The following is a 17,714-nucleotide window of genomic DNA, read 5'->3' on the forward strand; positions in this document are numbered from 1 at the left end:
CATGTTCATTGTTCATTTATGTTATAAATTTTACTTTGTTAAAACTCTGGTCCTTTCCCACCTTTTTTTAGATTCCCTTCTGCATTGTCGGCATGGTCTATCAATATGCCTAGAACCAAAAGATCTGCAGTTTAAATCAGCAACATTACATTAGTTAATATTTTGTGAGGTTGATATTTTATGTTGGTTGAGCAAGAAATATAAATAACGTTAATAAACCTTTATGATCTTCAAGTATATGCTTTAGGTGTGTTTAAGACTTGTATTGGAATAATAATTATGGCAGTACTTCGAAGCGAAGATGAAAAATAGTTAAAATCACGTCATTTACAAACTCTCATATGTAATGTAATTGTAATGAAAGAAGTTAAGGGAAAACAATTATGAACGCCTAAAAGATTAAAACGATTACACGATTAAAACATTCAATGCGCAGCATCATGAAATAGAAGCGATGACACAAAGGTATCCTGTAACGTTAAATAACCGCAAACACAGGTTGTTTCCCTCCTAAAGTGTTTAAAAGATGTAATGAAGCTTTGTAAAAGGTTACAATCAGATTCAACGTCTAATCAAAATCAACTTGGGGACATGTTTCAGCTTTAATTATTCCATAACCAACTCATTCTTAAACTTTAGTGACATATGCCTTACGTTTACAAACGTTTTCGGCCATAGCTTACTCATGTTAGAAGATCAGTCAGTTGGTTACTTGAAGAAGGCTAACATGTGTATGGCCGAAAACGTTCGTAGTTTATAGTTTATGTTCACTTTAATGTATTATGTTAAATGCCATGTGGTTGCTTGGTTTTATCTGTCTACGGTTGAAGAAAGTCACCTCTTTACCAAAATTGTATTAACAATATTGTTAAACAAACAGCACACTGCAAATCACAGATGCAACACAAGAGGTGACTGAAAACAACGAAGAGACGTGTCGTGTAGTCATCGAGTCAGCTACTCCTAGTTTATTTAAAATGCCAATAAGTGACTTGCCAAGATGAAACCTTTCTCTGAAGCTGTGTCGAACCGACTTTCTTTTCGATCGTAACGCAACCGCTCTCACCACTCGATCAAGCCTGAAACACCGAATTTGATTGCAGCATACCCCATTCACATTACAACATATCCCCACAGACAGCAGGTCAGTCGCTTTTTACAACGTCTACAGACGTTGAATCAATGTAAAAAGCGACTGATTTGCTGTCTTGGTGTAACTTCGATCAACATTCTTCGTACTGCTTGATCACTAGGACCAGAAATATTGCAAATAATTACTTTGCACAAAGTTGCTGCTAATTTGTTTGTTGTGAAAAAAATACGTTTGTTTTTATTATAATGGAGTTATCTATACAATTGAGAAATACCATTTATTCCGGGTCTTTTGTTGACCTGTCAATTTGCAGTACAAGCATTCCAAATTGAAACCCAGACTTCTGTATTATTTCTATTAAAAAGCTTTCAACAAAATTGATAGTTCATTGATATAGTTCATAGTTAAACGTTCGTTTATTTTTATTCAAGACAAGTTGAACAGCGTTGGTGAAAAATGAGAACGTTATCGAGTAAAATATTAATTAATTTATACATTATTAATAATGTGCCTCTACTTACTCCCAGCATGTCATTAACTTACCTTTCAGTATTAAGTTTCCATCTCATGAACTTATGTAAAATGGCTTGGACGCATCAATATCATATCGCGCTTCACTTCTCAGGCCATGAAGTGTCCAAACATATGCCGCCAATAAACTGGTAAGTTGTTCTTTTGCATTGCATAACTACAATCCAGACAGCAGGTCAACCATTTTTTACATTGATTCAACGTCTACACACGTTAAATCAATGTAAAAAACGGTTGATTTATGGTCTGGGAAAGGACATGGAAATTAATTGAATTTTCAATAAAAGTGATTTTGGTCAACTTCTCAGCTCATTTTTTGAAAAGTTAGTTTTTTTAAAATAGAAAAAAGATATCTGATGAAAGAAGAATTCACAACCTGAGTAAACAATTGGTTTCATATCTTACACAGTTGTATTATGAGAATTGCGCAAATTGGAGAACGTTAATAATACTTCTTCCGTTTTGACGTATGTAGGCTACTTGGTCATTGTTACCTCATCCGTGAGATGTCCTACGCAATTCGCATTGACAGTAGGCTACCTCTTGAGAAAGTTCATATTGCAATGAAAGGTTTCTTGATAAATAATATGAAATATATGTGAAGTATTATTGAGGTTTTTATTTCAACCGGCAATTCATTAGCAAGGAACCTTTCAGGTAGCGAGATTAATTCTTAAACATTCAGTTTGCAGAACAAGCGAAAAGAAAAATAGACCCACTCAACTGCAATGAATTCGAACAAAATATAATCGTTGGATCAGGGCTGGATTTAACTGATGGGGGGCCCGGGGCACTTTTAGATCGGGGGGCCCCGTGCAAAAACTACCTCTACGTCTGCAGTAGCATTAATCCAGCACTGCACAGCATTTTGCAGAAACTAAGGCTGAAAGGAAAAAAATAATACAAAATCACATTTTTTCCACGTAGGGGGGCCATTTAAAAGTCGGGGGGCCCGGGGCACCTGCCCCCTCTGCCCCCCCCCTAAATCCGGGCCTGCGTTGGATATTGCCTTCGCTTCTTTTCATACTTTCTAAAAATTACATATACAGTATTTACGATTGCAGAACATAAGAAATTTTGTTTCTGGATAATGCATTTACTTTTCATGCTGATAGTTTTCTTTGTCTGTAAGAATATGGTTGTGCAAGGTTGTACGGATCTTGGGACTCCACGAGAGCCAATAAATGTCCGTGCCCGTAAAGAAGAAACCATTGTGTACGCAGAAGTGGGTGAATCACAGCGTTATATATACTAACGTTGATTCGGTGTTGTACGGTGAAGTTAGACCACAGTTTTGTACCCAGACACCAAATCAATCGTTTTTTATATTCAACCAATTGATAAATTCAACCATTCAATTCAACGTTAAATTGCTTTCTGGGTAATAGCACAAGTTGATGGAAAATTGTAGCCTTAAATGTCGTTCTCCAACTACCTCTCTATAATTTATATTTGGTTGGTTTTGTTTAAATTCCGACTGGCAATTAAACTCCATGCTGCAAAGTTAATTGCTTCATTAAGCATAATTACATAATATGAGTTGTAAACATTGACTTAGGTGGAAGCTTCCTTGTTTAATTAATTGAAGTCATTTAAATGCTATATAATACCTGTGCTACGTGGAAGTTTTACAAAACCTTCTAATGTTTAAAACTGCATCAAATCATTCACTTGAACATTTATATTGAAATTAAAAAGCAAGAACGACGCAAAAGTTCAATCTATTGGACTTTTGTTCTTATTGAAATCGTTGAAACATCGGTTTGAAATATTAGTAAATAAAATGGAATGAAAAGTGGACACAACTAACTGGAAAAGGCGATCTGGTACTAAGAGATCACCTCAAATGAGTGATCTACCTAATACAGAAACAATCACAAATCTATAGAGAAACAAATCTATAGTTTATTTTCTAAAGTCTAAACTTTCAAATCATTTGACTAGGCTATCACTCACTGCAGTATGTCAATAAAAATCTATAATTTAGAGTTTTATTGGACTAAAACTGCAATGCCGCAGCATGAATTATAAATTTTTATTGAAATATTGTTGTAAGTGTTAACCTATAATGGCCAGGTGATATGAAGGTTTAGAGACTGTAGGAAAAAAGTATTGATTTTTTTTAAATAAAATGATTTTTTCTTGATACACCTTTTATCATTAATTTTAAGGTTATTCAATTATTTCTCTGGAAATACCAACAACAACCATCCAATTCCTTCACAGCTGAATTCCGAATGCTGTGTCCACTTAAAAATAAAGACCAAGTAGTTTCTGACAAAGAAGAGATTGCCGTCGCTGGGCTGGACGATCCAAACAGATATGAACCACGGTTTAATGTCACAGATATGGGTTGGTCTCCAGGACGTTGTTTAAACGTAAGTTAATGTCAGTTAGTATTTGGATTGTTGAAAAATGATTTCAGACACCAAATAAACCGCTTTTTACATTGATTCAACGTCTACAGACAAACGGTTGATTTGCTGTCTGGGGAGCTGATACAAGTATTATGCTACTAGTGATTTCATGTTGTCTTCTTTGGCAAAGAACAGTTTATTTACTTCACAATATAGATATTAACGACCTGTTTTAGTCTGATACTGCGAATTCGCTCTGGTAATTTTCCTCTTCTCCTCTCTCATGGCAGTTTGTTGTGTGGAAAGCTACGAATGTTGTTGTCTATTAAACCTATACCAGGTAATGTCAATATAATGTTACACTCTGCTATGTGGTGAAAGCAATTGAGGCTCGAAAGGAGATTAGGTCGATAATTTTCAAAAGCACTTGGCGAAAGATTGTGTGAGGAGGGAGTTGAAAGTAGACACAAGCATTTTACTTTATTGACTTATGCAGCATGCTTTGCTCTGCGGTAAGTCAGATTCTTCAAAAAAACATAAAATTGTATACTTATACGGCTAACAATACTTTGACATTAAATAACATGATATATCATGCAGGGAGCTCCTTGCATGCATGCCATAACTTCAGATCATAAAATAACATGGAGCAAATTAAAAATTTTAAAAGTTCAAAGTAATTATTATCAAAAACGTATGTTTTCTGAAAGTTGGTTCATCAATCAAAAGGTCCATGTAACGAATCGTTATGATGACATCACTTTTTTAACTGTTTGTAGAAAGCTAAAACCTCAATTGCTAAGGCAACAGGGATCAGTTGAACATTGTCGCATCCCAAGACTTTTGTGCTGCATCTGAAAGCTGACTGTTCATCTCCATACACTGAACCTCCAATTGTTGCGACGACTATCAGGCGGAAAACAAAAACCAGAAGATACCAAGCCTGCCCAGTTCGCAGAAAAGTGGCGAGACGCCCGCTTGAGACGCTCGCTCAGAAAGCCTTGGACACGACGATAACGCCCCTGGGCACGATGGTGGCGAAGACGTGCAGTCTTTAACGCTCCACGTTCTGATTTATTTTGAGTCCAGGTGTTAAGACGAAAGACAACACAGCAACTGTTTGTAAAGAGCTATTGAAGGTGCTGGTCTGATGTATTTAAATTGTTTTCATGTTGATTGAAAACTGTGCAGTGTTGAGTATTCAATTTGATTCCTCAGCACTCATACGGTTTACTCTCTTCCCGCTCTGCGTTATTTGGGAAATTGAATTTCCTTGTTTGTGTTTTGCCATACTGGACAGGTAGTCACTACCAGATTTAGCCCCTGAAGAAGTCAGTCATGTCTGATTGACGAAACGTCGGAATAAAAGTAGAGTACCACCTTATAAATCTTGTCATAGTTCATCTTAGTTTGCACCAGAAGAACGTATTTCATGTTATTTCACTAAATACCTGGTGAACAGCCTTATTCAATTCTTAGCATAAATTGACATTACTTATAATTATGAACCTATCTTTGTATATGTGCAGTTTCAGAGTTTCTGCAGGTGTGTGTGCTAAAGGTACTTCACATACTGTAATTCATTTTTAATCTAACTGATTCACAGATAAATAGATTCTCTTGTTGCAGGCGCATGTGGAATTGGGGAGACGTTATTTTCTTTTCATTCGAAAATTTAAAGATGAAGAAAAACATCTAAATGGTCTTCCAATTGTCTTTGCTCCAGATGAAATCAATCAACAAAATTCGGTGATTAAAGATAAAGAGAAGCACAGAAGATCCTTGGAAGAGTTTATTACATCTGACTGCCAATTGCCAGATCTTTTCCCAAATGATAAGTTGTATGATAAAAGCTTGGAAGAAGATGCAATCGACGAACCAGAATATTACATTGAGCCATCACTTCTGAGCACAAACGACCTGAAAGAAATAGAACCAACCGTATTTTCTAAGGATTCCACAACATTAATAACAGGCACAAACACAAACGAGTACATGCCAATTCTTGTGACAGAACTGTATAGAAAGAAATCAAAATCAAAGAAAAATGCTCCAAAGTATTCCGAAGGACCACAAAAACTAAAAGGGATAAAATTATGGCAGACATCTCCAAAACAACGGTCAAATGCAAGTTTGTCCCAATTTCACTCCACACTGCTAATAATTTTTTGTTTACTTGTAATTTGTGTTGTGTCAGAAACTTGGAAAGGTTTTGACAATGAGCAATTAAATTTAAAGTGATTGTCAATGTACAAGGCCTACAACTATTTGTTACCCACCACGCTTGAAATAAAACTAGATGATATGGTAACTCAAGTGCTCGTTTCATATTATAGACCGAGAGCCTACGACAGAAGATTTCACCCCATAAGGTACAAAAGGTTTGAGCCCTTGAAGTTACTGGGGTCAACCATGTCACTCACAAAAAGTATGGAAGATTGACCGCACCGGGTGGATCTGGACCCTAGAGCCCCCTAAAAAGCCCAAAAATGGGGTTAATTTCACCCCATAAGGTACATAGACCAAACTTGGTGAAAACGAAGTTCTATGTCAGGACATCACAAAAATATCAAATCTAACAATATTTTCGAGTGGAAAGGTGATGTAAGACTCCCCCCAAAGTGACCCCCCAGGGGGTTAATTTCACCCCATAAGGTACATGGACCAAAGTTGGTCAAAACGAAGTCTTATGTCAGGACATCACAAAAATATCAAATCTAACAATATTTTCGGGTGGAAAGGTGATGTAAGATGCCTTCAAAGTGGACCCCCTCGGAAGGTTTATTCCACCCCATAAGGTACATGGACCAAACTTGGTCAAAATGAAGTCTTATGTCAGGACATCACAAAAATATCAAATCTAACAATATTTTCGGGTGGAAAGGTGGTGTAAGATGACTTCAAAGTGACTTCCCTTAATGTGACCCCCTCGGAAGGTTTATTCCACCCCATAAGGTACATGGACCAAACTTGGTCAAAATGAAGTCTTATGTCAGGACATCACAAAAATATCAAATCTAACAATATTTTCGGGTGGAAAGGTGGTGTAAGATGACTTCAAAGTGACTTTCCTTAATGTGACCCCCTCGGAAGGTGTATTTCACCCCGTAAAGTACATGGACCAAACTTGGTCAAAACGAAGTCTTATGTCAGGACATCACAAAATATCAAATCTAACAATATTTTCGGGTGGAAAGGTGATGTAAGATGTCATCAAAGTGACCCCCAGAGGGTTTATTTCACCATAGAGTACATGGACCAAACGTGGTCAAAACGAAGTCTTCTAGGGCACCACAAAATATCAAATCTAACAATACTCTCAGTTGGAAAGGTGATAAAAGACCTACCCAAAAGTGAATCTCCTCCTATAGTTTAATTTACTTCATCCCTTTCTCGAACCAACCTTGGTGTAACGAAAGTGCTATGCCAGGATAGTACGAATGGATTAAATTTAAAAATATTTTTATATAGGTTTTGATGAAATACATTCACAAGCTGTCCCATGATGCATGAAATGGAACTATAGCCTACTTTACAAAAAGTTTTTGTATAAATCATATTAAGTCAATCGAAAAAAGGCAACAGGACATGACAATACATGGCTTTGTAACACCAAAAACAGAAAGTACGTAAGAAGCATATAGGCTACAGTAGCCAGAAAATTGATCCAAGATCTTGATACCACCACTAAATGTGGACTTAATCGAACAACTGACTATCCAAATCAAAACGTTTCGAAATGAATCATTTGGAACGTTAATTTAGGCAGTAATGAACATTTTCCAGCTGCTACAATAAATAACCCAATAAACCCAATGCAGTAAATTTTTATTTAATGCCATTTGCTTCATGTCTCCAATCAGTTATTGTAACTGTTCATTCATAAACAGAGATTGTTTGTGTAAATGTAAACGGTAACTCAATTGGTTAGCGCGTCACTTCTGGAACGAAGAAGCTTCAAGATCAATAGCGGCGCTGGTTCGACTCTCGGGGTGTGCGCTTGAGCAACGCACTTTAAGGGCTGCTCTCCATTCAGCTGCATCTAATGGATGGAATAATTCCCCGACAACAAGCCTTCAACAATCGGAAACTTCACTCTGTCAATCTCGGTGACCGGCCTGCGCCAGTGATTCAAAGCCTCTACAAGTATGCGAAACTGCCAGGATTAAGCTCTGCAAGAAGCTTTCCCAGTCCGAGGATAAAGATTCAATCAATCAATCAATCACTGGTGTCGCTTTTACTTTCTTCGTCTTATTCTTCAGATTCATACAATTCTCCTGTTATATACAGAGAAATAAAGACTGTACGAAACAATTGCTATTATGCACTACAGATATGCGTAACATACAATAGTAATTTTATTATCTTTTACAGACGTCTATTTTTCTTCGAATAATGCAACATTGCAACTTACTATTAACTGGAAAAAGTTCAACATTTATTTGTTATTTAGTGCACCCAGGCATTTTTCTCAAGATTGCAGAAACTATTGGTTATAGGTTCCTAAAACGAAACTTTACAGCCAGTTATTGGCTAATGTTTACAGTAAGAAAGTAAACGACTGATAGACCAGGAGAAAGTTTTATATTTATAAAGGGTAACCCAAGCGACATCCAATGCTGTTTACCTTCTTCTTGACTTTCCTGGATGAGATCAGATTCCACGCAGAGACATCTAAAGATGCTTTATACCTTTACCTTCAAACCACACCACTTTATAAGAACCTCCTTCTTCTTTCCAGCCATACTCTAGCAGCAACGTTGCTGCTTGTTCACTTCTAGTTGAAGATAACCACCATCTTGTGATGAGATGTGTGCGCCTTGTCTTCTGGAGAAGTACTCGTAAACAAAGTGGTAGAGTACTACTATCTACAGTAGCTTCTGGTATGCATGATATCCTTTCATTTTCTTTTTTGGGTTTGTAGCCGTCTAAAAACATTTGTAAACGGACTTCGTTGACATAATTAATTTTCTTGTTTTTGTACATGTTACACACAAAGTTCTCTATGGCGATGATAGTGTCTTCACTAATTTCTTTGTCGTGTCCGAGTTGGCTAAAAGCTGCCTGCGCTTCGTGGTTTCCTTGGAGTAATTTCAGCGGCCGCACTTTCCCTTTCCTGCTAAATGACGAGGTGTAATCAGAATCTGTAAAGGCATGATATGCAGGTAAACACTTGCAAATCGTCACTCCAAGTGCGGTAGGCCTATGCAGCTGGTTGATGTTGATGTACCGCTGCGTGTTATTGCTTTGCAAGCCAGCTTCTATCCATATCTTTAATGAAGGATCAAAAGTTCCATAGCAACCTAAGCCAATTACAAGACAGTCAGTGTCAGACGTGCGGATAACCACATTGCTTGGGGCTGGTACATCGCAGACAGCTTGCTTTATCTCTGTATATAACAGGAGAATTGTATGAATCTGAAGAATAAGATGAAGAAAGTGAAAGCGACAGCAGTGACAATGAAGAATAAAGAAACGACCGTTTACATTTACACGAACAATCTCTGTTTATGAATGAACAGTTACGATAACTGATTGGAGACATGAAGCAAATGGCATTAAATAAAAATTTACTGCATTGGGTTTATTAGGTTATTTATTGTAGCAGCTGGAAAATGTTCATTACTGCCTAAATTAACGTTCCAAATGATTCATTTCGAAACGTTTTGATTTGGATAGTCAGCTGTTCGATTAAGTCCACATTTAGTGGTGGTATCAAGATCTTGGATCAATTTTCTGGCTACTGTAGCCTATATGCTTCTTGTGTACTTTCTGTTTTTGGTGTTACAAAGCCATGTATTGTCATGTCCTGTTGCCTTTTTTCGATTGACTTAATATGATTTATACAAAAACTTTTTGTAAAGTAGGCTATAGTTCCATTTCATGCATCATGGGACAGCTTGTGAATGTATTTCATCAAAACCTATATAAAAATATTTTTAAATTTAATCCATTCGTACTATCCTGGCATAGCACTTTCGTTACACCAAGGTTGGTTCGAGAAAGGGATGAAGTAAATTAAACTATAGGAGGAGATTCACTTTTGGGTAGGTCTTTTATCACCTTTCCAACTGAGAGTATTGTTAGATTTGATATTTTGTGGTGCCCTAGAAGACTTCGTTTTGACCACGTTTGGTCCATGTACTCTATGGTGAAATAAACCCTCTGGGGGTCACTTTGATGACATCTTACATCACCTTTCCACCCGAAAATATTGTTAGATTTGATATTTTTGTGATGTCCTGACATAAGACTTTGTTTTGACCAACTTTGGTCCATGTACTTTATGGGGTGAAATACACCTTCCGAGGGGGTCACATTAAGGAAAGTCACTTTGAAGTCATCTTACACCACCTTTCCACCCGAAAATATTGTTAGATTTGATATTTTTGTGATGTCCTGACATAAGACTTCATTTTGACCAAGTTTGGTCCATGTACCTTATGGGGTGGAATAAACCTTCCGAGGGGGTCACATTAAGGGAAGTCACTTTGAAGGCATCTTACATCACCTTTCCACCCGAAAATATTGTTAGATTTGATATTTTTGTGATGTCCTGACATAAGACTTCGTTTTGACCAACTTTGGTCCATGTACCTTATGGGGTGAAATTAACCCCTGGGGGGTCACTTTGGGGGGAGTCTTACATCACCTTTCCACTCGAAAATATTGTTAGATTTGATATTTTTGTGATGTCCTGACATAGAACTTCGTTTTCACCAAGTTTGGTCCATGTACCTTATGGGGTGAAATTAACCCCCTTTTTGGGCTTTTTAGGGGGCTCTAGGGTCCAGATCCACCCGGTGCGGTCAATCTTCCATACTTTTTGTGAGTGACATGGTTGACCCCAGTAACTTCAAGGGGTCAAACCTTTTGTACCTTATGGGGTGAAATCTTCTGTCGTAGGCTCCCAGACTATTACTCTTTATTGTTTCAAGCTGTGCTCTTAAACAGGAATTTTGCGGAAGCCTGGGATTCCGTGGAGCATGAAGTGAGGTTTAAAGGGCTCCGCAAGGGTTCTTCGTTTTTTAGTGGAGATGGTTTCTTGCTTCAAGATATTGATGCGTCATTCCAAACTTTTAGCTTACCGTGTCAATGGCCGAAAATAAAACATTGGTAGTTATTGCGTCACTGGTTATTGTTTTGCTCTTAACAAAAACGTTATTGGTAATAAGGTTATTGCGTGATTATGTTTATTAGTGGGAATTCTGTGACAGATGCAAAAGTTAATCAAGGGTTTCGAGGTGGCAAAAAGGTTGAAGAACGCTGCGGTCTGAAGCCATTTCCTTCATTTTATAAATTAGCGTTCAGCTTAAATGACAACGTTAATCTCTCGAGAAGTCTTATGACTACTTTTTTTTTGCTCTCAGAGCACTATGCTGGCATTTGAGGTCCTGCCTAATATATACATCACAAATAACTTATGCCACAGGAAGCAACTCGAAGTTTGAGTTCTCAAAGTTAGATGAGTAGGCCTACGCATGATTTTCGTGAGAGAGGCATCACGAAATTTTCGTCAAAAAAAAAAGGATTTTGTTTTTAGAAATTTAGCTTAGGCCTGTACATGATTAGTGTAGGCCTACATCACATGCAGCAAAATCTGTTATTTCTACATTGATTTAACGCCTGCAGATGAAAGTTATTAAACGATAAAATGTCCATCGAAATTTAAAAAAATGCTGTAAAAACTTCTTCAACTCAAAATCATCAACAACATCAAAGCTTACTGCTGCTAGATCAAGTTGACTACACGAACAAAAAAACCACGATCAAGCAGTGCTGGTAAAGTGTGCGCTTGAGAAATGCATTCCGTTGTAGCGGCACCTAGTGGATAGAATATTTTACAAACAACAAAACATTCAATAATAGGAAACTTCACTCTGTCAATTTCGGTAACCGGCCCTGTGTCAGCAGTTCAAACCCCCTGGAATTAAGCCAAGTTGATCATGTTTAAATTTAAGCGAGTTGTCTAAAAAAACGGTGGAAATTGAAGCAAGCTGAAACTTGGACAAGACACTAGTGAAATGCAGAGTGGTAATTAAAGACTGGTTCGCGAGTCGAAAGTGCTGTAGCCTGGTGGTGCGGTACTGATGAGCCCAGCCTTATGGGCGAAACATTAGTGGGTATCTCGGTCAATTCGTGCTAAAATCGGCTGCAAAAACATGCAGTTTCAAAGTTTAGGGTCAAATGTCACACAGACGCAATAAAACATTCGAAAACTATGACACAAAATTGATTTCAAAACAGCGTCGCGGCAAAGAAAGTTTCCGTCTGTACAAAACAACCTTTCATTGCGGATGTTTCTGTTTCAAAGACGGACGTTTTAAGTGGTAAAAACTTTTAGCGTGTGCTTCTTCGAGCGTGTGCTGATTTCCTGTTTCCGTAACCATCACGGCGTTAAGTGCAGGTTACTGTAATTGACTTGAAACACGCCATTTGTATGCTTTTATTGAGTTGCATATTTTAATCAGGCTAATCTTATCATACAACTTAGCTAGCACTCTGACATTTCATACTCTGACATATTTTTCTTTATCACTGACACCACTGTACCAGACAAATCTAATATTTACTTTTCATTTTTATGTTACAACATATTGTAACTATTGTGACAATATGTTTGCAATGGTTATACCTGATGTGTCTACTGCAAGACAGATTCAAAAGCAAACAAAACAATATTGAAAATAAACATTAATCTTAATTTGATAGAGACAAGGGCAGTGGCCAACGTAAGACTTCTTTGAGGGGCGCATTACTATATTTGTTTTTTGAATAAAAACTACTTTTAATTGTTTTGATTTTGAATTGAAAACAAGCAATACTTGAAACTACCAATCTTTTCTGTGAATGATGAAGTTGGAGCGACTAATTGGGAGCAAACAGCATTTCAACTTTATTGAATTGAGATGAAGGCTATGAAAGGTGGTGCAAAAGCCATGAAGTCGCAAAGTATGGTGTCATCTGTAGACATCAATGCCGGCTGCAAGCAAGCTATCGATCATTTATAATTTTATATTTGCCATTTTAGCTGCTGGGGCCGAGGGTCAATCTTTTTACTACCCCAGCTTCATGACGTTCTCTGACCACACTAGAAAGCTGGAAGAACACCTACTTGGATGGTTGATTGAGGTGGATACATGGGCAGCGTTATCATATCAGGATGATGGCAGTTAAATGAACATGATTGGAATTGCTGTGGATAATACGTCGACGTAATTTAAAGAACCCAAACTGTGCCTCTCACCATCAGATCCTTTGAGATGATAATTTGGAGCCTGGAGCTTCCAAACAACATAGGCCTAAATCTAAACAAATTAACACTATAAAGAATACTCGTGTTTTCTTAGTTCCACGCTTCCATGAAATCATTCCAGGTCCTAATATTATTATATATTATAAAGCAGCACTTCAATGAAATATTATAAAGCAGCACTTCAAAGAAATATTATAAAGCAGCACTTCAATGAAATATTATAAAGCAGCACTTCAAAGAAATATTATAAATCAACACTTCAATGAAGTATTATAAAGCAGCACTTTAAACAAATATTATAAAGCAGCACTTCAAAGAAATATTATAAATCAGCACTTCAAACAAATACTATAAAGCAGCACTTCAAACAAATATTATAAAGCAGCACTTCAAACAAATATTATAAAGCAGCACTTCAATGAAATATTATAAAGCAGCACTTCAAACAAATATTATAAAGCAGCACTTCAATGAAATATTATAAAGCAGCACTTCAAAGAAATATTATAAAGCAGCACTTCAATGAAGTATTATAAAGCAGCACTTTAAACAAATATTATAAAGCAGCACTTCAAACAAATATTATAAAGCAGCACTTCAAACAAATACTATAAAGCAGCACTTCAAACAAATATTATAAAGCAGCACTTCAAACAAACATTATAAAGCAGCACTTCAAACAAATATTATAAAGCAGCACTTCAAAAAACAAAACACGATTCATCAAAAACAAAAAAATCTGTAATCCAAATTCTTGAAAAAAAAACCTCTTTTTAATGAACTTATCGTACAAAAACAACTCCTGAACAAATTTGTAACCAACTTAACTACCTCTTTACACACATTAGCAAAAAATTAACTTTATACATGAACTAAAATTTGAACCTTGATTCACTCATTGGGCCTTCGTGCTAAGAACTAGTACATCTCGGCAATGACTAATTGTTGTAATTAATGTTGTATTAAGTCAAAATTCCAGAAATGTATGGTTGATATCTCAAATTGGATGTCTTATAATATGTTGAAACTGAATCAAGAAAAATGTGAGTTTATTGTATTTTCTCCGAAACGGTGTATTTCAAAGTTTAATGACATGACCCTTACCCTGAGTAATACCAATCTTTCTTCTTCTAACTCAATTAAATTGCTTGGTGTAACATTAAATCAACATTTGTGTTTAGAAAACTTTGTCAGTTCCACTGTTAAATCTTGCTTTTTTCATCTTGGAAATATTGGTTCCATCAGACAGTTTATTAATGTTGATGCTTGTAAAACTTTAACTCATGCACTTGTGACATCCAGGCTTGATTATTCAAATTCATTGTTAAATAACATTCCACATTGTACTATTTTGCGTCTTCAAAGAGTTCAGAATGCTGCTGCTCGGCTAATTAGGCTACTTTAACACGTAAACGTGAGCATATCACTTCTATACTAAAATCCCTGCATTGGCTTCCAGTATTGTATCGTATTCGCTTCAAAATATGTCTATTAATTTATAAAGTTTTCAATGGTTTTGCTCCGAACTATCTGGACACTTTGCTTGTTCATTATAAACCTGCCAGAACTTTGCGTTCTCAGCATCAATTGCTCTTGTGCAACCCTTCATGTAAGACACAGTATGGAAATCGTACCTTCCCAGTTGTTGCTGCCAGTTGCTGGAACTGTTTGCCTATTTGTGTGAAAGCTGAAAATTTAAATGAATTCAAAGCTCGCTTGAAAACGTTCTATTTCAAGGAACATTATGACTGAATGTATCGTATTAATTATCACCATTGTCATGTACAGCTCCCAGGAGCATAGTTTGACTGTGGATGTGGCGCTATATAAATATTGTTATTATTATTATTTAATCCATGCGTTGCTCTCTTCTCAACACGTCCAAACCAACGGAGACGGTTAATTGAGCGGTAGGGCATCCTCTGCCTTTGGCAAGCCAGGTTGGCATATAAAGTGCCTGAGCTGGTGTACTGGATCTCTTGTGGCCTGTTGTTGCCAGGGCCGGTTATACCGGTAACAATGAGTTCTTGGGACCCTAAATCAAAACAAGTCTATAAAAAACTCATTATATCAAAACAATATGCTGTGGTAGTTTAAGTTCCCAGGTCACTTGGAAAAGTTACTGGCCTCTAAAATCAACTTGGACCTGAGTAAAAAATACCCCCTGGACCCCCATATCAACGCTACTGGATATTGCAGAACCATCTTATTGCGTTTCCATTTTTTATAATTCTCCCCATGTGATTTTTCACATTATTATTTTATTTGTCATTGGTCACTGTTACAATCATATCAACAAAGGAAAAGTGCGATGCACTGCACCAAAGCTGCAGCTCAGGCCTGGACTTTGGAAGAATACAGTATAATGCAAGATGGATTTTAAATTCGTGTGTTGCCGAAAAAAATTTTGATTTGTACCAAACAAACTTTGTTTCGTTTGTTATTGTTTAATAAACAAAGGGTTTATTAACTGGTAAACACTAATACCACGTGCTAATTTCCTGTTTCCGTAACATTATGATGTGGGCTAAGTGTGAGTTAGGCTACTTCACTTGAAATTCGCCATTTGTATTCTTTATTATAGCGTGCATAAGTGGCTTCGTTACATTTCAAAAATCAAGCAAATAAGATATGAAGTTCAGAAACGTGGCCCAACATCACACCCGCTTAAATCACTACCTAGGTTTATTTTTGCTCTGATACTGAAAGTATAAATGGTGTCTGAACGGACAATGTTATTTAATTTGTTCATCTGGTAATTGTCCATGCACAGTAGATCAGTTTAAAAATCAGAAATTTTCTAATTTTTTATCTTCTGGCATTGTTATCCATGATTTTGACCATGAGAAATTCGAAAATGAAAACCATTTTGCTCTCACATGATGCGATTTCCTGCCTCAAGAGGTCTAAACATTTCCATTTTTGATCTGTTAAACCATGATCCTGACAGTTGAACCCTTTATTTCAACTGAAAGCACTTTCAACTAATGCCTAATTACTGATAACTCTCAAGTAAAAATTAACTTTTGAATATTTGGCATCATTTTGGGAAGTGTGGGGACATTAAGAAGCAGCACTTAGCGCCACCAATGGTAAAAAGGCATTTTGCTTATTTCAGGCAACCTATACACATATTTTAAAATTTTTCAATGAATCTAGTCTGACAGAAAGAGACCTCAGATTTATTTGTGATGATGGCATCAATATGAGGTCATAAAAAGCCATAGTGACTCCATCTTAAAATTTGAATTTTGCACAATAATGATCTATTAGAGGACAAAAGATTAGCACATTAGTCTGTGAGACAAGACAGAAAAGTTAGTATATTGCGTTATTGCTACTTAGGCGACTGTTCGTGTCAAATCGCAAGAGTTAAAACAAATTGAATTGTGTAAATAATAAAGAACACTACACTTTCAAAGAAAATGAATGAATGTTAAAAACTGCTGCTGCGCATCTACTGTAAATGGATACATAACCTTAACAAAAAAAACATGAATTAAAATGCAATTATTTTGTAAATTAATAAATTCATATACCGCCAATAGTATTTTCGGTCAAATTCTTGCTTCAAAATGCTCAATACTTTTATAAGTGATAGCAAACTTAACTCTATCTTAACCCATTAAAAGCCGCCACAAGTTCCCGTTTCTCTTTTTAGGTGATATTTCAGCCACAAAGTTGTATTGTCATAACTTTTTAGGTTGACTAAAAAAATTTGGTGATTTTTGCTTTTTTGTTGCATTTTTTTGTTTGCCTTAAAGACACCCGCCACATGGTCAAATATAAATCGCGTGATACCTTCACAGAAGCAGGTGTTTGTTTCGGTAGAAATTGGTCAGATCTTTCTTAAATGATGTTTCAAAATAATTGCATAAATATATTATATTCACGGTAATCATCGGCGTAGCTAGTGAGAGGTCGGACGGTCAGTCCCCCCCCCCCCGGTAGGCAGCCCCCCCCCCCCGGTCGGAAGCTTGTGAGAGGCAGAATTTTGAATTGTAAACGAAAAAGCATAGTAAAAATCTTTTTCGAAACGTATTTGGCTTGATTCTATTTGCTGGTTCCAACTTCACGTGATCAGGGGTGGAAAAATCATGGTCCGCCCGGCGGAAAACCCCAGCTATGCGCCACTGACTGTCGTCGGCTCCAGCTCGTGTCCGAGCATTGGTTTGTCTTAAAATCGCATTTGGCTTTGGATGATGATGTCGTATCTGGCTTTGGAGGCCCAGTCTATGATGGAAAAGACGTGGGCAAAAGTTAGTGTTTTGTTTTTCTTGGGCTTTTGTATCCTGTTTTTTTTTTCGAAAATTTCTGTGTCTTCCCTTGATCTTTTTCTCCAGAGTGATCTGTTACTAGCAAATTGTTCCCATAAATCCGGATCAATGTTTGTATGGTTGAAGGAGACTTTCAGCTGATTTTTGTATCTCATTTTTGGTCTTCCGGGGGTCTTTTTCCTGTCTCTAGTTCACCATAA

At 36.8% G+C, this 17,714-nt stretch overlaps 1 protein-coding gene across 1 annotated transcript; it reads left to right on the plus strand.

Moving 5' to 3' along the window:
• The first annotated feature begins 2,759 nt into the window (after window positions 1-2,759).
• Window positions 2,760-6,254, plus strand: LOC145785921 (uncharacterized). Its single transcript, XM_082597616.1, has 4 exons — window positions 2,760-2,849; window positions 3,796-3,976; window positions 5,071-5,120; window positions 5,611-6,254. Exons 1-4 carry the CDS (start codon window positions 2,760-2,762, stop codon window positions 6,220-6,222), a joined length of 933 nt encoding a protein of 310 aa, XP_082453742.1. The 3' UTR covers window positions 6,223-6,254.
• Window positions 6,255-17,714: the final 11,460 nt, after the last annotated feature.

Source organism: Aplidium turbinatum, chromosome 16 (genome assembly GCF_918807975.1).
Source record: "Aplidium turbinatum chromosome 16, kaAplTurb1.1, whole genome shotgun sequence".
Classification (NCBI taxonomy): Eukaryota; Metazoa; Chordata; class Ascidiacea; order Aplousobranchia; family Polyclinidae; genus Aplidium; species Aplidium turbinatum.

Excerpts from the sequence above, each read along its gene's own strand:
- LOC145785921 (XM_082597616.1), top strand. The coding sequence starts at position 2,760 with ATGGTTGTGCAAGGTTGTACGGATCTTGGGACTCCACGAGAGCCAATA. Across the intron at positions 3,977-5,070 it reads GTTTAATGTCACAGATATGG|GTGTTAAGACGAAAGACAAC; the intron begins GTTGGTCTCCAG and ends TTTTGAGTCCAG. Across the intron at positions 5,121-5,610 it reads TTTGTAAAGAGCTATTGAAG|GCGCATGTGGAATTGGGGAG; the intron begins GTGCTGGTCTGA and ends CTCTTGTTGCAG.